The sequence below is a fragment of the Bidens hawaiensis genome, unplaced genomic scaffold (genome assembly GCF_021521415.1).
Source record: "Bidens hawaiensis isolate Kalapana, Puna unplaced genomic scaffold, B.hawaiensis_p1.1 tig00006086_1, whole genome shotgun sequence".
Lineage (NCBI taxonomy): Eukaryota > Viridiplantae > Streptophyta > Magnoliopsida > Asterales > Asteraceae > Bidens > Bidens hawaiensis.
The window spans coordinates 1033741-1059589 of NW_027491405.1; the positions used below are offsets into that span (position 1 = coordinate 1033741).

The 25849-nt window shown below is 37.7% G+C and overlaps 1 protein-coding gene across 1 annotated transcript; it reads left to right on the forward strand.

Moving 5' to 3' along the window:
• The first annotated feature begins 930 nt into the window (after positions 1-930).
• LOC143631538 (uncharacterized) lies at positions 931-24187 on the forward strand. The gene is made up of 5 exons (XM_077100280.1): positions 931-1197; positions 9719-10729; positions 16724-16903; positions 18863-19039; positions 24131-24187. Exons 1-5 carry the CDS (start codon positions 931-933, stop codon positions 24185-24187), a joined length of 1692 nt encoding a protein of 563 aa, XP_076956395.1.
• Positions 24188-25849: the final 1662 nt, after the last annotated feature.

The window sequence follows — 25849 nt, forward strand, 5'->3', positions numbered from 1 at the left end:
TACGACTGGAGGAGGAGTCGTTGCGGAGCCTGCAGTCGATGTAGAGGAGCAGGTGGACGAGGAGATTCAATTGGAGTCTACACCGGCCAAGGTGCATCAGAGGCGCAGCCCAGGAAGTACAGCATAGGCCGAGAACTAGCATTTACCCAGCACACCAGCGAGAGTCAATAAACCTAGAGTTCCATACCCCCGGAGACTCCGCAGGGATAGAGACGAGGAGTAGAATTCCAAAATTATTAATCTTTTGAAGCAGCTTCACCTTAACATTCCATTCCTTAAGGCACTCACTCAAATGCCAAAATACGCAAAGTTCCTTAAGGATATTCTTTCGAATAAGGAGAAGTTAGCTGAGGTCTCTTCCATCCCATTGAGTGCTAGCTGCTTTGTAGTCTTTTAGAGAAAGTTACCAAAGAAGATGTCCGATCCTAGGAGTTTCACGATTCCCTTCATCTTGAGTGATGATACGGTAGTTTATGCGCTGGCGGATCTTAGTCCCATAATTAATCTCATGGCGTATTCCATGTATCGCAAGTTGGGCTTAGGTGTGCCGAGGACCACCAGGATGAGTATCCATCTTGCTGATCGTTCTATGAAATATCCCCGAGGGTGGTCGAGAACATGCTTGTTCGTGTCGACAAGTTCATCTTCCTGGTGGACTTTGTCATCTTGGACATGAACGATGATGATAGTGTCCCACTTATCTTAGGCCGACCATTCCTTGCCACTACACATGCGTTGATCGATCTCCGCGAGGGTAAGTTGATTTTGAGAGTTAGGGATGAGAACGTCACCTTTGACGTTAGACAGTCACTGAAACACCCAAAGTTTGCTGATGACTCCTTATACTTCGTCGATACCATTATGGAACATGTTGGGGAGTTTTTCAGCGAGATCTGTGGAGGATCTGCCTCCGAAATCCAGATTCTCGATATGGAGATTCTGGTGATTGAGATGGTTGACATGACCGACCATACCTTGGATGACAAAACCGAGTCACATGGCCCTGAATCTGGCGTGTCTGTTTGGATCGTACGAGACGATTCGATGTACCGACCCTCCGTTGAGAGTCATCCTTCTTCCTTAAAGCATAAGGATTTGCCTGCCCATTTGAAGTATTCATTTTTAGATGAAGAGAGGAAGCTACAGGTTATTATTGCATCTGTTTTGATGGAGCTTGAGAAGAGGAAGTTGTTAAGGGTGCTACGAGAGCACAAGGAAGCGATTGCATGGAAGATTATCGACATTAAGGGTATCAACCCTTCGTTTTGCACTCATAAAATCCTCATGTAGGATAATTTCAAACCTGACGTTCAGCCGCAAATGCGGCTTAATCCGAAAATGCAAGAGTTATGAAGAAGGAGATCATTAAACTCCTTAATGCGGGGATCATTTTCCCCATTTCTGATAGTGCTTGGGTGAGTCCAGTTCAAGTGGTTCCTAAAAAGGGTGGCACGAGTGTTGTCACCAATGAGAGGAACGAGATCATTCCCACTAGGACTGTGACTGGATGGAGAGTCTGTATCGACTACCGCAGACTAAATGATGCCACCAGAAAAGAACACTTTCCTTTACCCTTAATTGATTAGATGTTGGAGCGCTTGGCAGGTAAGCAGTACTACTGCTTCTTAGATGGTTTCTCCGGGTATTTCCAAGTTACGATAGCTCTCGATGACCAGGAGAAACCCACATTTACATGTCCTTACGGAACGTTTGCCTATACATGTATGTCGTTCAGATTGTGTAACGCTCCAGCCACATTTCAGAGATGCATGGTGGCTATTTTCAACGACATGATCGAGCACTCCATGGAGGTGTTCATGGACGATTTTTCTGTATTTGGTAGTTCTTTTGATAATTGCCTTTTTAATCTTGGGAGGATGATGGCTCGCTGCACTGACACCAGCCTAGTCCTTAACTGGGAGAAATGTTATTTCATGGTACTCGAGGGCATTGTTTTGGGGCATCATATTTCGAGTGCGGGAATAGAGGTTGACCGAGTGAAGGTCAAGACCATTTCTAATCTTCCCCCGTCCACATTTGTGAGATCCATCTGGAGTTTTCTAGGTCATGCCGGGTTCTACCGCCGCTTCATCAAAGATATTTCTAAGATCGCGAGACCCATGACCAAACTTCTAGAGAAGGATGCTTCATTCATTTTTTCTGAGCAGTGTATCGAGGCGTTTGATCTTTTAAAAGACAAACTCATTAACGCCCCGATCATGATTGCTCCCGACTGGTCGTTACCATTCGAGTTGATGTGAGAGGCGAGCGACTTGGCAATCGGAGCGGTTCTTGGACAGTGGAAGGATAAACACTTCCATCCGATTTACTACATTAGTCGGGCCCTAAATGGTTCACATGAGAGTTATACCACCACCGAGAAAGTGCTTTTAGCTATGGTGATTGCATTCGATAAATTTAGGTCCTATCTAGTTCTGTCCAAGACGATTGTGTACACGAATCATGTTTCTATACGATATCTCTTCAGCAAGCCAGATGCTAAGCCTCATCTTATCCGATGGATCATGTTGCTTCAAGAGTTTTATATTAAGATCCGTGACAAAAAGGGGGGCGAGAATGCAGCAGCCGATCATCTTTCACGTCTAGATGGAGCGGAGTTAGGAGATTCGGGGGTCAGGATCGATGAGCGTTTTCCGACAGAGAGTCTCATGTTTATTATAGTGCAGGAGGAGGGTTTTCCATGGTTCGCTGACTTCGCGAACTATCTTGCGGACGGGTACCTCCCGAAGGTGCCTTACCAGCAAAACAAGAAATTCGTTAGTTACATTAAGTTCTACCTATGGGACGACCCGTATCTTTTCTGTATCGGTACTGATTAGCTGATTATGAGGTGTGTAGATGCTAAGGAGGGATGGAAAATTCGGAGCCATTGTCATGTAGGACCGACAAGAGGTCACCATGGTGCGAGTTCGATGACGAAGAAGATGTTTGTGTTGAGTCAAACAATTGACCAAAGGGGGGGATTGTTGAGTCAAAGATTTGATCAGAATGAAATATATGGAAGATTGGAATCTTCTCAACCTCCTCAGAATTCGCTAAGTATGGATCCGGGCACACCTTAGACATCCAAGCAAGGTTTTACTTGGCCGGGTACGATATTTTGTCTATCGGGCAAGGTTATCTTCAAGTAGTCTTCTTTAGTGGATATCCGAGCAGGGTTTGCAAATTAGTGCATTGCCGGGTAAGGTACACTAGTTTATGTAAATCCGGGCAAGGTTCACTTTATCAAGCAAGTCTGTTCTTCAGAACCAAGTATTTTACTCTTCCGAGTAAGGTTTGGTTGACCAAGTCCAAGAAGTCAAGTGATTGGAAGTCCGGGCAAGGTATTCATTAATAAGTATGATCCAAGTATGCATGATAATCTAAAGGAATATCTCTAAGTAATATCGGGCAAGGTTCAGCTCAAGCAAGGAACAGTACTGCCGAGTACACTTTGCTAATAAGTTATATTATAGCAAAGAGCTGAAATGGATCATTGAAGAACAAGGTTGCTCGTAAGGAGTTGTCGGGCAAAGTCTGGCAAAGTCAAGAAGACTAAAGTCTACTCGGTGAGTATTTTACTTGGTGAAATACTCTTCAAGCAAAGTCTACCCGGAAACTGATCCCGAGCACACTTCTATGTTACCAAGTCATGAAGGATGGCAGAGTACACAGCGTACTCGGAAAATGAAGATTTATGAAAAGCCTACCCGTAAGACTTGTTTTACACTTAGTTTATTTTGAATATGTAATTTGAATATGTATGATTGTATTTAGGGTTTCTAGAAGGAATGACAGCTGTCCTAGGTTGGCAGGCCTATAAATAGAATGTTTAGGGCAAGCCGCCAAGAGAGAGGACACGGATTTTGAGCCTTTTACACTTTTCGGATAAGAAAGAATATTTCTTGAAAATGACGGCTGTCCTAGGATTCCTAGAACCCTAAATCGATTAACCACTTTGTATGATGAAAATTATATAGATGGAAATCTTTTGAGTGAATCCTGTGTGTGCTTTCTACCTTTGATTATTCTTTGCAACCGTATGTTTGTTATTGATTCCGCCTTTAACAAATGGATATCTTTCTAAATATAGCAACCCGTCATTAACTCTCTTGTCAACACATTAATCTGTGTGAGTTATGACATGATTACTTAAGATCTAGCTGAAATCGAGGGGCCTGACAAGTGGTATCAGAGCTTGTTACTGCTATTTTGGAAAGATTGTTGCTGATTGAAGATTTGAAGAAGAATGACGTAAGCAGACCACTGTTCGATTGATTTGTGACGTCAGCAGCCCTGTTTTTCATTTTTCTTCCAGATCTACAATCTACCGGTGTTTTCTCTTCCTTATTTCAATTAAAGTTCTAATCTTTATATCTAAATCTTGTTCTAATCACATCAGACACATCAGATCTGAGCATTCTGTTTTCAGATCTGATTATTTTGAAACTCTGTTTTTTTACAAAGAAACTGATTTTTTTTAAAATGTCTGGATATGAGGAACAAGAGGTGTCTACTATCAAGATACCAAGGTTGGACAGGAAAACTTTATCAAATGGAAAGTACTCTTTGAAGCAGCTGTATGCTACAATGATATTGATATGTGGAACTCCATCAAGAATGGTGCACAAGCTGCTGTTGAAGAAGGTGCAAATGCAGCTACAACTGCTGCTGTAAGAGAAAGAATGAGAAAGGTGGATGACAAAGCCTTAGCTATGATTAAGCTAGGTTTGTCATGGGAGATTCTGACCAAGGTGGCACATCACACAACTGCCAAGCAAATGTATGATGCCATCCTTGAGATGTATGAAGGGAATACTGAACTAAAGAACATAAAGAAGCAAAGATTGAAGCAACAGTTGGAAAGGTTCAAGTATAAGGAAGGAGAAATGTTGAAATCAATACTAGAACGTTTTCTAAGTATTGTGAATGAGTTGAGGACAACTGATTATGTAATGACTGACTTTGATTTAAATACAAAGTTACTCAAATCAATGCCAAAAGAATGGTATACTGCTTGCAAGTTCATCCTTCAGAAGCATAATTTCAATGAATTGAAATTGGATGATGTAGTATGCTTTCTTCAGGCTGCAGAACTTGAAATGATAGAGAATGAGATAATTAAGGAAGATAGACCCTGCTTCAACATTTCAAATGCATTGATTGCACCCATGGGAAATCTGTCTACCAAGAATCAACAGCAAATTCCCATTATTGAAGACCCAGCTGAACATAATGTTGTTACTCCAAAATCTTTCATTGGAGGTAGCACAAGTAATCAAGAAAATCAACAGAGGTTCAATGTGCAACTGATTGATGATACTGAAACTGCCTCAATGGCAAGTGGGAATGTGCATCACTCTAGTGGTCTAAATGGTCAAAGCAATGAAACAAATGCATTGCTGACTATGTTTACTGAGTCATATAATACATTTTTTGCAAATAACCTAATTCACACAAGTGTGGTACAAGATGATTTAGAGCAAATTGATGCAGATGACTTGGAAGACATGGATTTGAAGTGGCAAGCTGCCATGTTGGGTTTGAGAAGTAAAAGGCTGTATAACAGAACTGGTAGGTCTCTGGTTTCGGGTCCAAATGACAGGATTGGATTTGACAAGTCAAAAGCAATCTGCTACAATTGTCAGCAACCTGGTCATTTTAAAAAAGAATGCAATCAACCAAGAAAATTTCAAATGAATCAATACCAGAATCAACAACAAGGAGGTCAGCAGCAATATCAACAAAATCAACCAAGAGGTCAGCAGCATTACCAACAAAGTCAGTTAAGATTCAACAACAACAACAATCAAATGAACAACTTCAACAACAACAACTTCAATCCCAACAACAATTACAACCCCAACTTCAACAACTTTCAGCCTCAAATGAATAATCAACAACAAAGTATGCAACAGACTCAAGGTTTTCAAATGAATAACAATCAAAACCTTCAAGCAGCTCAAAATGCTCCAAACAACACTGTTCCAGCAAATCAAAATCATATCAGAAATCAAGGAAATGTGGCAGTGACTACACGGCATGAAGGAATTTTGATTAGAGCAATCATGAAGAGGACATTGCAGATGATATCAAGAAAGCAAATGTGGCATTCATGGCCATAATTGAGAAAGAAAAAGGATCATCATCTCAGGTACACTCTGCTCCTACTGTTGATTTAAATGTACTTATCATTGAATTGAGAACAAAAGTAAGCAAGCTGGAAAGTGAGTGTTTTAGAAAACAAAGTATCATCAATGGGTATGAGGCAAGTGAGATGATCAGTGAAGAAAAGATTAAAAGCCTTGAAGATGATTGAATGATCAATTACAGAACTCAAACCAGATACATCACTGAGATTGATGGATTAAAGAAGATGTTGGTTGAAGAAAAGGTGCAAAACACAAGACTGAAGGTTGAAACTGAATTTCTGAAGAATTTGGTCTCAACAGGCAACATATGTGGTATACTGAACCAGGTGAAGGAACAAGACAAATACAAAGCAGTTCCACCTCCATTCAACAACAACTTCATGCCAAAAGTTGACAAAGAGAAAAGAGATGCATACTTGCAACAATTCAGAGATGTCTTTCAAGACAAGGAAGAATTTGTTGATTTGTACAAAAAGGTAGAAGTGAATGAAGAAGGAGAGTTTGTGATTAAGGAAGAAGTAAAAGAGGATAAGTCAATTGGAGTTCAAGTCTCTGAGGATGACTTTGATTCAGTTGAATTGGATCAAGATGACTTGAGTAATTTGAGTGATCAAATTACTGAAGAGGAAATCAAAGCTGCTGAAAGAGGAAAACCGGAATCTGTTGATAAACTTCCAAAGTATCCACTAGTCCCACCAAGATTGAAGAAACAGAATGATAAAATGAAAAGAGAACATGTTTCTTTTGACATTTGTGAAAGGAGTAAGATAAACTACAATGCAGTCAGACCACCAAGCAAGGCTGTATTGGGTAGGATAAAGCAGAAAAACAAAAAGAAGATGGTGACTGAAAAAGTCGATACAGAAAATTTTATCCCAGTTTATCCAATCTTTTCTAGTCATGAGGTGTTGGATGTTGGAGAAGTGGAAACTATGGAAGAGTATGAGAAAAGACAGTCAAGGGTTAGAGAAAGCAGTGATGAAGAACCTATGATTATTAAAAAAATTGTCTTTGTCAAAAGCAAACTTGAAAGACAAGACATTAAGATTGAGGAGTTTGTGCCATTCTCAATTAACTTTGATAGCTTAAAGAATCAGAAGACTCTAGGAGTCAAGACACCTAAGCCAAGTGAAAGATTCAAGAAACCAAAAGAACATGAAATATTCAAAGGCAAGGTTTGGTGCACAAGGTGTGATGAATATGGTCACCACACAGACTCATGCAATGAGAGATTGAAATTTCAACCATTTCATGTCCCAGATGGAACAAAGTATGGCCAAGACTTTGTCCTGTACAAATAGAAGTATGATGTATATCTGGGAAAAGGAAAGGTGTGTGGAAATGAAACCATGAACAGAGAAGAAAAGAAATCTGCAAAGGAGACAAGGATTGAGAAGAAAGATGAAGTAACAACAAAGAAGCAAGTGGCTGAATTAGCAAAAAGAAGTAAATCTCCTAAGAAGCATGAGAAATTGACCAAAAAGAACTATCAGTCTTTGAGAATCAAGCAAGATACTCAATCAGTCAAATCTGATGGTTCTCAAGGATCATCAAGCAGTGAGAAGACAAGAAGAAAAGATGCACATTCTAGAAATAAACCAACAGAACTCACTGGTGATGAGAAGTTTCTATTAAAATATGGATATGAACCACATGGTTTCCTTTGGAAACCTAAGACTGAGAGTAAGGTTGAGCAAGTTGCTGATGTGAGAGACTACTCTGAGAATAAGGACTATGTGATAAAGGAGTATGCCACTGACTCAGCTGAATACCAGTGTCCAACCTCACTTGTTAAAACTCCAAGAGAGTGTGGTTATGAAACTGATAATTCAGACAACTTAGAATTGACTCATGAAGATCCTAAACCAACAACACTCACTTCCCAAGCTGTGTCTGAAACTGAATCTGATGAGCTGCAAGTTGATAAGGCTTGCACTTCATCACTCAACTAATCAAACTTTCTTTGTATGTGCAGGAACAGTCCACTCCTCTAAATGACATATGGTATATGGATAGTGGTTGTTCTAGGCACATGACTTGTGACAAGAGATCTCTTGTCAATTATGAAGAAAAGTATGAAGGTCCAGTAGCTTTTGGGAGTGATGAGAATGGTGGAAAGATTGTTGGAAAAGGAATCTTAACAAATGGGAAAGTCTCATTTGATAATGTATTTCACATTGAAGGTCTTCAGTACAATCTGCTGAGTATATCACAAATGTGTGATAAGGGTTACAAAGTCAGTTTTGATGATTCACAATGTTTCATTTTAAAACCTGAGTTTGTAATTCCACCTGAAATGATTATGATGATGGCACCAAGAAATGGTAACTTGTATGAATTGAATATGAAAGAAGCTATTTCAAGAGGAGGTGCAAGTTTTGTTTCCAAAGCCACTGAAAATGAGTCAAAATTGTGGCATAGGAAACTGTGTCATGTGAACTTGAAGAACATGAATAGACTTGTCAAAGGTGAGCATGTCATAGGCTTACCTATAAGAGAATTCAAGTTGAAAGATCATTGTGATTCATGTCAAAAGGGAAAACAACACAAATCTACTCATAAGTCAAAACTCATCAATTCAATTGATCAAGTACTTGAATTACTTCACATGAATCTCTTGGTCATGTGAGTGTACCAAGTATTGGGAAGAAAAGATATTGTCTGGTGATCATTGATGAGTATTCAAGATACACTTGGTTTATTTCCTAAGTACCAAGGATGAGACTGCATAGTTGATTAAAGGTTGTGTAACAATGATTGAGAACAAGTTGAATAAGACAGTCAAGATGATGAGAAGTGACAATGGCACTGAGTTCAAGAATGGAGTTATGCAAGAATTCTGTGAAGAAAAAGGAATACAACAACAATTCTCAGCTCCTAGAACTCCTGAACAAAATGGTGTTGCAGAAAGAAGAAATAGAACTTTGATTGAAGCTGCAAGAACCATATTAGCAGATGCTAATCTGCCTGTCACTTTTTGGGCTGAAGCTATAAATACAGCCTGCTATGTTCAGAACAGGGTACTTGTGAACAAAAGGCATAACAAAACTCCTTATGAAATATTTCACAACAGAAAGCCTTACATCAAGTTTTTCAAGCCCTTTGGATGCAAATGTTTTCTTTTAAATACAAGAGACTATTTGAACAAGTTTCAAACAAAATCCTTGGATTTCTTCTTTGTGGGATATTCTACACACTCAAAAGCTTACAGAGTTTATGTGAAAGATCACTTGAGTGTTATAGAATCATCTGACATCATCTTTAATGAGAATCAATTCAATACAATTAATGGTGCAGCATGGCTGTTTGATCATGAGAAGTTAATAAGGTCTTTAAAGATTTATCCTGAAGACTTTGATGAATCATTCTACAAGACCAGTGAAATTGAAGAGCAAAAGAAGAAATCATTGGACTTGGAAGAATTATGGAAGAAAGTTGCTAGAAAAGAAAAGGAGTATACTTTTGTGAAGAATCCCTCATATGACAATGGTCAACCTGATCGAGAAAATAATCACAATCCTGAACATGCTCATACTAAGAACAATCAAGACAATCAAGATGTACAGGATGATCAAATTCAGAATGAGGGTGACACAAGCAACCAAGCAAGTGGAGAAGAAGCTGCATCTACAACAAGATTTCAAGATCTATTTCAAAGATTGAACTTAGAAAACAACGGTGCATCTACTTCAGGACAACATAATGATGAAGTACCAGAATTTCATGATGCAGAAGCTGATTTGATCATTGAAGAACCAGAGCTCAATGAAACAAATCTTGACACAAATTTGTCTACAGATATGATTGTACAAACTCCTTATGTGGAAAAGAATCATCCTTCTGAAAACATCATTGGTGATTTGCATGAAAGAGTTACAAGAAGTCATTCAGAAATTGCAAACATTTGTCTTTACTCTTGTTTTCTGTCCCAAATAGAACCAAAGAACATAGCACAAGCATTAAAAGATAATAGTTGGGTAGAAGCAATGCAAGAGGAATTGGCACAATTTAGAGACCTGCATGTGTGGGATCTTGTTGATAAGCCATTTGACAAATATGCAATTGGAACCAAATGGGTTTTTAGAAACAAAAGGGATGAAAGGGGTTTGGTGATTAAGAATAAAGCTAGACTTGTAGCACTGGGATGTCTTCAAGAAGAAGAAATAGACTTTGAGGAAGTCTTTGCACCGGTTGCAAGAATTGAAGCTATCAGGATTTTTCTTGCATATGCTGCCTCAAAGAACATTAGAGTGTTCCAGCTTGATGTTAAGTCTGCATTTCTAAATGGAAAGATTGATGAAGAGGTGTATGTTGCTCAACCTCCAGGTTTTGAGGATCCAATGTATCCAAACAGGGTGTATAAGTTAAAAAAAGCCCTTTATGGATTGCATCAGGCTCCTAGAGCATGGTATGATGAGCTATCAAATCATCTTCTTGAAAATGGTTTCAAAAGAGGAGCCATTGACAAGACATTCTTCTACAAAAGAAAGGGATCAGACTTGCTTATGTTACAAGTATATGTGGATGATATCCTCTTTGGTTCTACAAATGAACAAATGTGTATGGAGTTTGAAGGGGTAATGAAGTCCAAATACAGCATGAGTTCTATGGGATAAATGAACTTCTTTCTAGGACTGCAAGTTCAACAGAAGGCTGAGGGGATTTACATTCATCAAAACAAATATGTGCAGGACATCTTGAACAAGTTCAACTGTCAAGAGTACAAGACTGCTTCAACTCCAATGGACACCAAAGAAAAGATGATTGCAGATGAAAAGGGGGAGCCTATAGATGAACATGAATATAGAGCCAAAATTGGATCTCTGATGTATCTAATTGCAACAAGACCAGATATCATGTTTGCTGTATGTGTGTGTGCAAGATTCCAATCAAGTCCAAAAGTCTCCCACATGAATGCTGTTAAAAGAATATTCAGATATTTGAAGGGAAGACCAGACTTAGGAATTTGGTATCCAAAGAACCAAGCTTTTGATCTGATTGCATATACAGACAGTGATTATGATGGCTGCAACATGAGCAGAAAGTCAACCTCAGGAGGATGTCAATTTTTGGGTGAATGGCTAGTGTCATGGCAATGTAAAAAGCAGACTACGGTCTCAATCTCTACTGCAGAAGCTGAATATGTTGCTGCATCCTCCTGCTGTGCACAAGTTCTATAGATTCAAAATCAGATGCTGGACTATGGTTTGAATTTCTTGAACACCCCTATTCTTATTGACAATATTGCTGCATATTTTACTGTTAAAAATCCAGTTCAACATTCCAAAACTAAGCACATTGAAATCAGACATCATTTCATCAGAGACTGCAGTGAAAAAGGTTTGATTGAAATGCAAAGGGTTGATACAAGTGACAATTTAGCTGACCTATTCACCAAACCACTTGATAGAACCAGGTTCAACTTTCTTCTGAAAGCCCTGGGAATGATCAACTCTGATGAAATCTGATTAAGGATGTGTGCCTGGTTGTGTGTCTCTCCGTGATAACTGATTATTTTGTTAGAGATTACACGTATTGAATGTTTAGTGAATATGCTTGATTATGTTACGTAAGTATGATATTTGAATATGCTACTGAATATGTTAACTGTTATGTGCTTTAACTGTGTATGTATGCAAACATTGACATGTTTGATCTGATTGATAGGTTTGCATGATTATCTGTTGATGTGCATGCGTGATGTTAGAATAAGTGTCTGTGTTGTGATTTACTTGTTAGAGTAAGCTTATTTGACATCACTGCTTGAATGCTTGAATATGTGTATTATCTGATCATGTGATGTTATTAAGATAGGCTAGACCTTGAATGTTAATATTGTCTGCTTGTCTTAATGATGTTATGTTTGATTAAGATTCGATTGTGTTACAACTGTTTGTGTCAAAATAAGTTTTATGTCAAAATTAAATGATAAAATGAATTTTCTAATGAATTTTTGCATAAATACTTTATTTTGGTCAAAACATGAGCAAGTTGATTAATGGAATTGAGATATGATAAGATTATTCAGTTCAAGCTTTAAAGAAGCTCAAAAGAAGGATTTTTTTTAAGAAAAGACTCAATTAGTTATTTTTGCTGAAAATTGAGCCATTTGCCCAGTTGGAAGGACATGCACTTGTGTATGTTTGGTCCTTAAATCTCTATAGATTCACAGGATAGCCATTGACCTGAAAACTGAATGCATTTGGGGCAATTATAACTTGTTTCTTATTCTTTCACTTAAAACTATGTCAATAACTCTGACTTTGAAAGGATATATATTCACATGTATGTTTGGTCCTGTTGACCACTTCTGGTCAAACAGGATAGCCATTTACCTGACAATGAAGAGATATTGGGGTGATTGAATATTGAACTGTTAATTTGGAAAATGATAATACATTGACTGCTTAGCCAATCATATGGATTTAGTAGGTTAAAAGGACCTTAGTATAGTCATTAACATGCATGGTTGCTTTCCCATGATGATGTAAAATCTAAAGTGATATAAACATAATGAATATGCTAATCTTTATGTGGAGATACATCGTTGTCTTTGCATGTCTCAAGATAAATCTCTCTGAATGATAGGCAGAAAATGATTACCCAGTCATACACGAGCCTGTTGTTATTTGGTCAACCAAAAATGAAACATCTATAAATATGACAAGGAACATGCTTTAAGAAAATTTAAGAAAATATCAAAAACAAGGGGAAGAATTAATAAATCAACCAGAAGTTGATAAGCGTTTTTAAATATTTTATCAAACAAGAGGGTTACAACAAGAACTACAAAGATGTTGACAAAATCTGTCTCATCTTGAATGAAAGGCATGTTATTAACTAAGTCCAACGTTCAACCTCTGTATATGTTTGAATCTAAATATATATATATATATATACAAAAATCAATAAGTTCTGTCATACAAAAACAAGTTTTTGACCAAATACAGGAGGTTAGAGTCAAATTGGGGTGATCTGAGGAAAGCCAAATAAGCTTTGAGAAGAGATATGAGGCATCATAGCACAGTGTTGACCATTAATGCATTATGCTTAAATTGAACCTTAATCATATCACCAAAGAGATGAAACTCATGCTAAGTTTATACCTGCTGTTAACCTATCTATGTTGTCATAATAATGCTGAGAATGAAGTTTTGAGAAAGCTACTTAGTCAATATGATCCCATTCTTGAGATCATTTCAGAAAATGGAAGAAGCTGTTATGAAGAGAAATATAACTGAAATTTGATCTCTAAATGCACCATTTGCTCTTAAACTATGATCTTTAATAAAAAAATTTATATTTTGACAAGTGGTTTAAGTCAAAAAGTGTTGCATTTTGCCTTTAATAGGTTGAATATGTAAGTTCGGGTAAGGTTTAATGTTTTATAACCTTTCCGGGCACAAAACAGTTGAATATGTTTGAATATGATATTTCGGGTAAGGTTTGATGATTTATGACCTTTCTGGGTAAGCTTAGTCATTTTTGACTAACTTTATGATTTTCGGGCATGCTTTGAAGTGTTTACACTTTCCGGGTAGAGTATACTGTTGTACTCATTTCCCGAGCAAGCTTGAAGTCTTGAGATGATTATGTGTTGTTATAGCTAACTTTTAACAAGAAATTCTTGTTTCGGGCAAGCTATGCATGTTATATGCTGATTGTGATTCCAAGCGAACTTTATGAACTTAATAAAGTACATCAAGTAAGCTTTGTGATTTGTGTGAATATGTTGTTAGGAAAGGTTTGTTAATCTTTCCGGGCATGCTTAGATATCACTATTTAAGTTTGTCATTTTTCGGGTATGGTTTGGCATGCTGAAATCCCTCGGGTAAGGGCATACCTGAAGATTGAATGTGTTTATCCTAGCAAGCTTAGTGCTAACATAGGATTTTCGGGCAAGCTGTTTGAAATTTTAGACTATAGCACACTTAAATGTTTATGTGTTTTAATTTCATTCCGAGCATGCTCTGTGATATGTGTGTTTATGATTTCTTTGAAATTACAAGTGTTTTCGGGCAAACTTTGTTTTCCGGGCACACTTTATATTTCGGATACACTTTTGTTCCCTCAATATACTTGGTAATTTCAAAACTTAACTTTCCGAGTACACTGTCTGCTAGAATTCCTTTTCCGGGCACACTTTGTACTATATGAAGGTTATTTGGGTATACTTTGCATTAAAAGGTGTTCGGGCACACTATTCTCTTGAATGGTTGCTTGGGCACACTATGTTTTCAAGTATGCTTGACTGAATATGTCAGTTAGTATGATAAAATTGATTATGATTCTTATTAGGGTTTATGCTAGATAAGTTTTAATTTGAAATTGAGAAATCTATATGGGTGTCTTGACTGATTCCTAGTAAGGATGTTTATTTGATGATTATACTTGATTATTTGCCTTGTGATTAATTTCTCAAGAAATCTAGTATTTCGGGTAAGCTTTCTTCATTATGTCTTAACTTTAAATTAATTTGCTTGATCGAGCAAGGTTTATAAATAGAAGAATTCGGGCAAACTTTGTATATTCAAAAATGAAAATTTTCCAAGCAAAGTTTGACCGGGTAAGCTTTGTAAGTGGATGTATACCGAGTAACCTTTGAAAAGAAAAATTCCGAGTAAGGTTTTATTAACTTAAAAGATAAATATTGTTTTTAATATCAAGTAGATAATGTTACTGTATGACAGCTAATAATTCACAAAAAGACAAAGAGCATTTAAAACCCACTTTCAAAAGGTATATAAGAGGGCGTTAGGCAAAATTTTCAACATAATTTTCCATCTCTCTCCTTCCACTGCAAACTACTTACTCTCAAAGAAACCCAAACCAACTTATCACATTCTATTATTCCTAACCCTAACTTGAGTTAGCCCTCTATTTCCGACTCGGTAAGCAACATTAATGTGTTTTTTTCCGACCACGATTAGACTATAATGGGCTTTGATTATGTATCTGATTACTAACACTCTGTTTATGTGTTTAGGTTATAAATTTGTCGAATAACAGGTTCTTGATGATTTTCACTTTTTTTTCTTTCTTCTTCATTTTTATACCTTGAAATTATCCAAAAGTACTGAACTTTATGACTAATTTCACTTTGAATATGTTTGTTTATGTGTTTCAGATATGGCAGACGATGAACCCAAGTATGTCTTTGAACCAAAACATAATATGTGTGCACTTCTACAAGTCACACCTGACAATGAGCCGATGACTAGGATGATAACTTGGATGGCTCAGTCCAATGTCAGTTTCGCATTCACTGAAAGCCCTGTAATTTACATAAATCACTCCTTGGATTTCTGGAGATCTGCTGAACTGGTTGAGGACATAAATGGTAAAAGAATCGAGGCAACCGTGGCTAGACAAGAGATACATATTACAGAGAGAATGATAAGAAGATGTCTCCGGTTGAATGATGGTGATCACAACTTAATAAACTTCAGCACACCCCACCTAATGAAAATATTTGAAGAGACAATGGGTTATCAAGGAAATGTTCATGATGGACAGTTTCAGAAGGGCATGTTTCCTATGATGTACAGATTTCTTATTCACCATGTTATACACGGATTTGCTCCAAGGAAGGGATCGTGGACCTTGATGAGTCACGACTTGGCAAAGGCCACAGTTGGGGTTATATATGATCTGCCCTTCAATTTCTCTAAGATGATATTTGAAGGATTAGTAGGAAATCTGAAGAAGCCTGAAAGAAAAAGATTTTTACAATATCCAAGATTCCTACAGATAATCTTCAATAGTGAGCTTCAAGATCTACCCACTGTTGGAACTACACACCAACTGCAAGACCCTGACACATATAGAAGAATCAAAAATCCAGGTGTCTCAAATACATACAACTCAAATGTTCCATTTGAGATATTGCCATGGTTATTGGACCATGACTTGCAAGTGATGCCAGTACCTGAGTTAAGCTCAGAGGAGGAAGGAGGAGAGGATGACAGTGATGATGATGGAAACTCTGATGATGGAGATGGTAATGGAGATAAAGGAGGAGACGAAGTGAATATTGAAGTTGTTGCACCTATTCAGGGGGGAGCAACTTGAGCACATTGAACAACCAATTATTCCATCACCACCACAAACTCCACCACACCAGATCACTCACACACAACCACAAATCCTAACCTTAAGCCAACCAGAAACATCTACACATACATCCCCACCACCACAAACACCACCATCCATATTTCAATCCCACACTTCAAACCAAGACCAACCTGATTATGAACATTTCACCACTTCACCACCTACAACACCACCAACTGATAGTGACCTTCTGACCTTATTAAAAGAAAATGCTGAACTGAGAAGAAGGGATGAAGAAGTAACTGAGGAAAATGTTATGTTGTTGAAAAGACTAGTAGAAGCAAATTTGAGAATTCAAACCCTGGAGCAGGAGGTTGAGAAGACCTCAACTGCCCCAAAACAGGGGGGAGAATGTATCTATGCAAACTGTCTCAGGTGGAAATGATGAAGAAAATGTAACAGTTTCAGAGACTGCTGATGCTTTAAAAATGATTATGAATATTTATGATGATGGAGAGGAGAGTAGTGAGGAGAGGATAATTGAAGAGATAGATTATGAAGCTGATATGTCTGATGGTGCAGAACAGGATTATGATGTGAATGATGAGATTGTGAGAGTAGTATGGAGTGAGGAGGATATTGAGACAGGAAATGAAAAGGAGATTGAAAATGAGAAAGTTGAAGAGAATGTTGAGAGAGTGGATGAGATTGAAATAATAAATATTGAGGAAAATATAGCCTCTAATGATATAGCTACTGATATTTTAACTGACATAGCTACTGATGTCTTGACTGATGTTCAGACAAAAGAAGAGACTGAAGTAATGATAGATGAAAATGCTGCTACTGAGGAACTTATACACACTGAACCAGAAACTGATCAACAAGCAAGTTCCAAGAGAATAGAGCATGACCCAGAACAGGAAGCCCTTGAAAAAGAAATAGATGAATATGTGCAGTCTGAAGATGAGGAGGATGTGAGGAGAAGGATTGAGAAGGGTAAGGCAAAAGTTACAGAAGAAGAGCCTGTTATGGCATATCCTGAAAAGGATGTATTGTTCAAAGATGATGATGAAGCTGCTGCTGCTGCTCTAAGGGAACAAGAAAACATTCTGAGAGAAACAAGGGACAGAGAGATACTGGCCCAAACTATGGACCCTGTAGAGTTGGCAGAGCAGGAAAACTTGATCAATCAAGCCAAATTTGCAAGGGAATTCATTGAAGAAGTGGATGATCAAGAAGTGATAGAGGCCTTGATTGAGTTGAGAAGAGATGAGGAAGTTGATAACTCCATAGCTATGGTGGTCAGCATGTTTCAAACTGAAAGTCAACAAGAAACAAATGAGACTGCTGAACCAATAAATCTGAATACTGATATGATGGCTGATGAAGAAATTGGTGAGTCCATGGCCTTAATGGCTGCACAGAAATGGGCTCAACAGATCAAAGATGATATTAGACAAAATCCTGATGAATGGGAGTATGTGGATGATCCCAAGTATGGAAAGAAGTATTCAAGGAAAAGGGATCGACCAGAAACATTCATGTCAGCTGAAGGTACTGAGTATGTAAAGAAAGGGAGATGGGATGAAAAGAACAAATACTATGTTGAGACTCCTGATAATGATAGTGAGAATGATGATAGCCCAATCAGAGCAATTCCTTTGCAGACTTTAAGGCCAGATGAACATGTGCAAGGAGTGCCAAATGTATCAATCCCTGAGAATCCACTTTCTGATGAACCACAGATTGATGCAATGAATGATCTAACTGAAGGTGAGGATGAGTCTGAAGACTCTGATGATGATGATGATGACCCTGAGAATGATCAGGAAATGAATGTGAAAGCTACTAATGTTGTGTCCCCTCAAGTCACAATGACTGAGGAACAAAGGACAAACATTGAGTTGAGTATGAGGGAGGCTAAAAGGAAAAATCCTTTGGTTGTAAAACTGAGAACATATGGCATAAGTTTTGATTCACTGGCTGATCTTGATGATGATCAGTTGCAGATGAGACTTGACAAAGAGAGAGATGCTCTGAAGAAAAAGATGGAAGAAAAGAATAGAGATGCCCAGAAATACAGAAATTATCTCAGAAGGCACAGCTATTCTGAAAAGGATCTGTCTAACTTTACTTTTTATCAACTCCAAGATCTCTATAACAGTGAAAGAGAAATGGTGATTGAAAAATGTGTGAAAGAAAATGAGAAACTGGAAAAGATGGAGGAGTTGAAGAAAAAGTTTGGAGGCATGTGCGGATATTTATTGGAAAGAGGTATGAAACCTGAAGTTGTTGAGAATCTAACCTGAGAATCAGTGTTGGACCAATACAACAAGTTGAAAAGAAAAGAAAATTTGAAAAGGGTCCAAACTGAGAGCTCTACCAAACAGGCTGAACCAACTGATGAACCCCAAGCTAAGAAAAGAAGAATTCAGACCTTGAGAGTGAAGGAAAAAGAACAAATCAGATCAGTTGAAACCCCTACTCCTCAAGATGTGAAACCTAAACCTGAGGATGAACCATTTGTTCCATGGGAAAATGAAGAAATGATAAACATACTGAGGAGCATAATGATCAACCAAAGGGGAATGAGTGAAGCAGACTTCAATGTCTTGGAAAAGGAGGATTTGAAATACCTCTTTTATATTAAAAAGGATGAATGGGAAAAAGCCCTAAGGGAAGGAGAGAATCCAAGATACTATGCTGATGGTAGGTTTGTACCTGCTGGATTGGCAAGAACTCCTGGCATGGATAAAATGTTGAAAGAACTTAAAGCAGCAGGACACGATGTGGTTGAACTTGCCAATCTACCAACAGAGATGGTAGAGGCTGTATACATTAATGTTTTTAACTTGAGGCCTGCAAAACCAAAGAAGTCGATTCCCTTCAGACCTCCTATTTCAAGAAGATTTCCACAAGGAGGAAGAGGTGAATCAAGCAGTTCAGCACAACAAAGAACAAGACCACAATTTAATGTGGATCTACCAAGAGAACTATACTTTGATTCTGTTACTGGTGTATTAAAAGTGATTATGGAGAGTAGACAATTGAGAGAAATTGTTGTGAGAAGTGACTTCTATGAATTCAATGAAGAACAATTGAGAAGGATGGCAACTCTCAGATTGTATGATTACAGAAACAGAAGCAGATTGGCAGGTAAACAGATGAATGATCTGTCAAAATTTTTGTGGGAAGAAGCTGGAAAAGGGTTCAAGTTCTTAAAAGAAAAGAGGAGCTGGAGGTTGATTCAGTCTCACAAGTCAAAAAGGATTGCAAAGCTGAAAAGAATGGACATAGCTGAAAGAGACTTTTAGATGACCTTCAGAGATGAGAATCCATTGTCCAACTTGAATACATGTATAAGTCTGGGAAGAAGAATGAGACGCCCCAATTACACAGTACAGAAAAATGGGATTATAGCTGACAATGAATTCAAAGAGAATGATAATCATTTTGTGCTGAGGAATTCGGATGGAAAAATTCTGGGGATCATTAAAAGGGATGAAGACTAGACATGCCTGCACAATGAAGATCTAATGGATATAAGGGACTTGGCTATACCAGAAAGTCACACTCACTACCAAGCCCTTAATATTTTCAAGATGAAAGCTGCTTCAGAGATAATCAATCGAAGACAAGCCATTCATAATGCAAGAAAGAGACAAGATCAATAGAATAGGCTTTGTTTTGTAATGTCTTCGGACAACTTTCTGATTATGAAATTTTGCTTATGTTATTTGAATATGCAATTTTGATTTGATGTGTATTTTTGCTAAGTGTAAGTAACTATAGAAATGTTTTGGGTCAGCTGAGGTGTTCCAATCTAGGGGGAGATTGTTGAGTCAAACAATTGACCAAAGGGGGGAGATTGTTGAGTCAAAGATTTGATCAGAATGAAGTATATGGAAGATTGGAATCTTCTCAACCTCCTCAGAATTCGCTAAGTATGGATCCGGGCACACCTTAGACATCTGAGCAAGGTTTTACTTGGCCGGGTACGATATTTTGTCTACCGGACAAGGTTATCTTCAAGTAGTCTTCTTTAGTGGATATCCGAGCAAGGTTTGCAAATTAGTGCATTGCCGGGTAAGGTACACTAGTTTATGTAAATCCGGGCAAGGTTCACTTTATCAAGCAAGTCTGTTCTTCAGAACCAAGTATTTTACTCTTCCGAGTAAGGTTTGGTTGACCAAGTCCAAGAAGTCAAGTGATTGGAAGTCCGGGCAAGGTATTCATTAATAAGTATGATCCAAGTATGCTTGATAATCTAAAGGAATATCTCTAAGTAATATCGGGCAAGGTTCAGCTCAAGCAAGGAACAGTACTCCCGAGTACACTTTGCTAATAAGTTATTTTATAGCAAAGAGCTGAAATGGATCATTGAAGAACAAGGTTGCTCGTAAGGAGTTGTCGGGTAAAGTCTGGCAAAGTCAAGAAGACTGAAGTCTACTCGGTGAGTGTTTTACTTGGTGAAATACTCTTCAAGCAAAGTCTACCCAGAAACTGATCCCGAGCACACTTCTATGTTACCAAGTCATGAAGGATGGCAGAGTACACAGCGTACTCGAAAAATGAAGATTTATGAAAAGCCTACCCGGAAGACTTGTTTTACACTTAGTTTATTTTGAATATGTATGATTTTATTTAGGGTTTCTAGCAGGAATGACAGCTGTCCTAGGTTGGCAGGCCTATAAATAGAATGTTCAGGGCACGCCGCCAAGAGAGAGGACACGGATTTTGAGACTTTTACACTTTTCGGATAAGAAAGAATATTTTCTTGAAAGTGACGGCTGTCCTAGGATTCCTAGAACCCTAAATCGATTATCCACTTTGTATGATGAAAATTATATAGATGGAAATCTTTTGAGTGAATCATGTGTGTGTTTTCTACCTTTGATTATTCTTTGCAAACGTATGTTTGTTATTGATTCCGCCTTTAACAGACGGATATCTTTCTAAATATAGCAACCCATCATTAACTCTCTTGTCAACACATTAATCTGTGTGAGTTATGACATGATTAATTAAGATCCAGCTGAAATCGAGGGGCCTGACAGTTTGATTCTGGTTTTTATTAGCCTTCGATTTTTAAGGACGTGCATGCGTTTGTGAGGAGTTGTGATCGTTGACAGCGTGTCGGCAACATCTCGTCGCAAAATGAAATGCCCCAAAACGCTATTCAGGTTTGTTAGGTTTTCGATGTGCGGGACATTGATTTCATGGGACCGTTTCCATCTTCGTGTGGGAAAAAGTGCATACTCGTGGCCGTTGATTATGTTTCAAAGTGGGTTTAGGCTAAGGCTTTACCCACGAATGATGCCCAAGTTGTAGTCCGGTTTCTTAAGAGTGTTTTTGCTCGTTTTTGTGTCCCGAAAGCCTTGATCAGTGATCGAGGTGCACACTTCTGCATGCGAAGATGGAGAAGGCGTTGCAGCGCTATGGGGTCACCCATCGGCTTGCAACCGCCTACGACCCTCAAACTAGTGGGCATGTGGAAGTGAGTAATCGGGGAATCAAAGGTATTCTTAAGCAAATGGTTGGTTCGAATCGTCGGGATTGGTCCAACAAATTGGATGATGCTTTGTGGGCCTTCCGTACAGCCTACAAAACTCCGACCAGTTCCACGCCGTTTCGGATGATTTATGGGAAGGCTTGTCATCTTCCTGTTGAGTTGGAGCACCGTGCTTCATGGGCCCTCCAGATGGTTAATCTTCACTTGTGTGCCGCATAGGGCACTCGTTTCCATCAGCTGCATGAGTTAGAGGAGCTCCGGGATCACGCGTACACGCAATCATTTAGGTATAAGGAGAGGACGGGGGAACTGCATGATAGAAAATAGAAGGGTAATAAGCAGTTCAATTGTGAGTATATGGTTTTATTGTATAACTCCCGGTTCAGGTTGTTCCCGAGAAAGTTGAAATCCCGATGGCCGGGACCGTTCACAGTCACTGAGGTATTCCCGTATGGCACTATTGAGATACAAGATAAGAGCGGGAAGTTTAAGGTGAACGGTCACAGGTTGAAGCACTACATAGGTGAGCCGGTTGTTGATCAGACAGTCAAGGTGTTCTACCTTGACTCACTCACCGAGGCGTAGACATGTTGGATGCATCACTCGGGAGATAGCCCAAGTTGTAGAGTGTGTATTATGATTTTCTTTATTATCACTTTTGTTTATTTTATTTTTGATAGTTATATAGAAATATATTAAAAAAATTAATAATAATAATAATAATATGATAAAATAAATAAATATAAATACTAATAGAAAAATACAAAAAAACAAAAATGCAAAAACACAAAATTATGTTTATTTCTTATGTTTTTGTTTTCTGTTTTGTACGCCGCTACATGCGAGCGAGTTTGACTTATTGCAGGTATTATAATGCGCATGGTAACTTTGATGGCGTTTTGGAACTGTTTCTCTCGAGGTTGGGCCGCAAATGAAATGCTATACGCTCGTTCGATTGATATATAGCTGGTGAAGATTCTGCATATAAACTAGAGAAGTAACCCGTTCTTTGTTTTATTCTTGAAAATTTTAATTTTAATTTTAATTTTATTTTATTTCTTTTCCTTGTTTTCATCGAGGACGATTTCATTTTAAGTGTGGGTATGAGTTTATTTTATTTAGTTGTAGAAAAAAAATTTAAAAATTAATAATACATTTTTGCACTCTTTCGCTGAAAATTATGTCGGTTACTTAAGTTCGAGGGACATATACTTGTATATGTTTGGTCCTGTTAACTACCTGTAGACATACGGGATATCCATTTACCCGAAAATTATAAGTGGCTGGGCAACTGAATTAAAAAAAAGAGAGAGAAAAAATGTCTCTTGAAATTTGTTTTTCTTCAACATTAAGCAGGAAATGATATTATTACCGTTTTGTTAACAAGCTCTCGGAACTTTTGAAAAATATAGTAATAATAAAAGAAGAGATTGTTTGCATATCTGATTTGGGATGTGGCGATAGGCCCAACTAGCTTTGATAATCCTCTTTTGCAAATTTAATATACCTAATAATTTGAAAAACGGTGAAACCGAATTTCGATGCTTGCGGAGGATTACCATAATCTAAAAACTTTGAGATGGTAAGAGTTAGATGCACTCAAACTAGCACATCACCACAATGTCCATCTTTTTACGAGCTTAGAAAATAGTTTTATTTATTTAGGTGCAAAAAAAAATCTTTCAAAAGCATGGAAAAAAAAGAAAGAAAGTACAAATAAAAGATGAAAAAAGTATCCCAAAATGGTAAAAGAGGCCAAAGATGCACATACTAAACGGGGCTGAGAGTTTATGCGTTGCTAAGGGCACAGTGACTCTGAGGTTATCGCTATTGGGGCTCAAGGTTCTTAGTCAATAAATATCAAATTAGGGGTTTATAGGACAAAGTCCAATAATATTTAGGAATAGCTCGTATGGCCTCCATATGGCCATTCATCCATCAAATTTCACCGAGTGCATCTGCTTTGTACCGTCAGTGAGTCCTTGCCTTACGGTGATTTATCGGACCAGTCTGCTTTGACTCTAGTTTTTCTTGCTCTCTTTGTTTGAGATGGGGTAGGTGTAGCCGTGGATTTTTAACTTAAAACGCTTAATGCAATGGGGGGCTTGATTGGTTAGTGACTGGGTTTAAAGTGAACAAATATACCGGCAATCACGGTCAATATGTCGAGTTGTTTCTATTATTTTAATAATGTTAAATAATATGGGAGTTTGTTGTTTTCACTTGGTTATGATCCTGTGTAGATTTCTTTTTCAGGGACGTAAAAGTCTTAAGTGTGGGATGTTTGATGTGTTGTAAAACACACTTGTTTTATGCACCTTTTATCATCTTTTTAATTGCTTAATTATCTAATAAATAATGATTTTAGCTTGTTTTAACATGATCTTACAAAGTTTTATATCTTTCATAGGTTGCGGATTTTAAAGAGAAAATGACCAGGTTTTGGAAGACGAAAAGGCCTTTATGATCAATTTTTGTAGACCAAACTCAAGGACCGACCCAAGACCACTAGGGAAAAGCCTTACATGCTTATTATTTATAAAATATCAAAAAAGTAAAAAAAAAAAAACCCTAACTCACCACCTAGAGGCCGATCGGCAACATCAAGCACAAGGGAGAAAGTTATTTTTCAAGCTTCTTGATATTAGGGGAAGAAGAAGGAAGCCAAGATGACTCGGGACAGCAGCTAGGAGTCGATTTACATCAAATATCTCAGCCCCATACAAGAGTATAACATCCATATTCTTTGTTTCCTTGTTCTTAGTTCATAACTCTTTTGATTTTGATCATAAAAGTGAATTGTTTTGCAATTGAATTGAGAATTGAGTAGTGTATGATCATAATTGATTGTTGGATGATTTTGATTATGTTTTTGGTGATTAATATGATGTTTAACTTGAGTTATATCTGTTGTCCAAAAATTATGTTTGGCTAAATTTCTTAGTTCTACCTAGCTTTGATGATTATCGTTTGGTTTTGATGAGTTGAATGGATTGTTTGGTTAATATGACTTGAATTGCTATTGAAAGTTTGGTTTAGTGATGAATTAAGTTGTGTTTATTGGATGCCATATTATTAATATTATCTCATAATCTCGTGACTCGATTAATTGAATTGGTTTTGATTGATAGTTGCATGTTCAAGTCTTTACTTTGTTTTTAGAGTTTATTTGCGGTAGGTACAAGCGTATGGTTTTGTTGAGATTGTTAATTGATATAATTCAGCGGGTAAGTACCTTCTTAGAGACCGAGAGGTGATAGGAAGTAGAGTCGTCTCATAGATTTTGCTTATTAGGATTGCGTGAAAACTGGTTGGGATCTTCTCGGGTTTGAGTTCGTCAGCGATTAGTTGGCCTAGTTTGTGTTAAACCAAATTGTTCCTCTATCCTTGGTTGTGTAGTTTTCATTTCCATTAGGGGCGTGTGTCAGTGAGTCCGAGAGGAGAGTCGACATTCGAACACCTTAGCATTCGTTTCCCGGTTTGTTCTTAAAATCAATTAAGGGTAGTTAGAGTTTTTTGGTGAGACCGAGAGGTGATCTAGCTAGCTTGAGCGAACCTTAGTTGTGTCATCTTTAGATACCAGTGTCGTGAGATCATTCTGTTCCTTAGCTTGTTAGACCGTCAATTTGATTTCTTACCTAGGTAGACGTTTTCTCCATTACCAATTAAGTCTTTAAATTAGGAAAGTTTTGTCTGTCAGTTCTGTCAGTCCAATTAATTAATTTAGTTAAAGTAATTTAGGTCAAGTAGTTTAATATATTAAAAGCCAACAAAAAAATATTATTCTTATGAAGGTCTTGTCTAGGGTTTATGATCATAGGTGTTCTCACGTGTCGTTGTGGTCGATACTTGGACTTCTTAGGTCTATATTACTTGTGATTGGTACACTTGCTGGTTGTGTGTGGTGTTATGAGGAGTTTTCGTTTTAAATTGAAAGCTTATTTGTGAGTCCCATAGAAAGAGCACTCCTTAGACACACATCAGGCCCTGGTCCCGGTGCCCTACATTATACATTGGATTTACTCATAAACACAATTCCAAATATCATAGTGAGTTAAAACTTTTCACGGATTATAAAAGTTCAACCATATGTTACATAAACATTCTAATATTTTCATAACAATCAACA

Bases quoted from the DNA above. Each gene is read 5' to 3' on its own strand.
- LOC143631538 (XM_077100280.1), top strand. From the start codon at position 931: ATGGAGATTCTGGTGATTGAGATGGTTGACATGACCGACCATACCTTG. The intron at 1,198-9,718 runs GTGCTACGAGAG...CAAGATGTACAG, and splicing joins AGAAGAGGAAGTTGTTAAGG to GATGATCAAATTCAGAATGA. The intron at 19,040-24,130 runs GTATACATTAAT...TATCTTTCATAG, and splicing joins CAACAGAGATGGTAGAGGCT to GTTGCGGATTTTAAAGAGAA.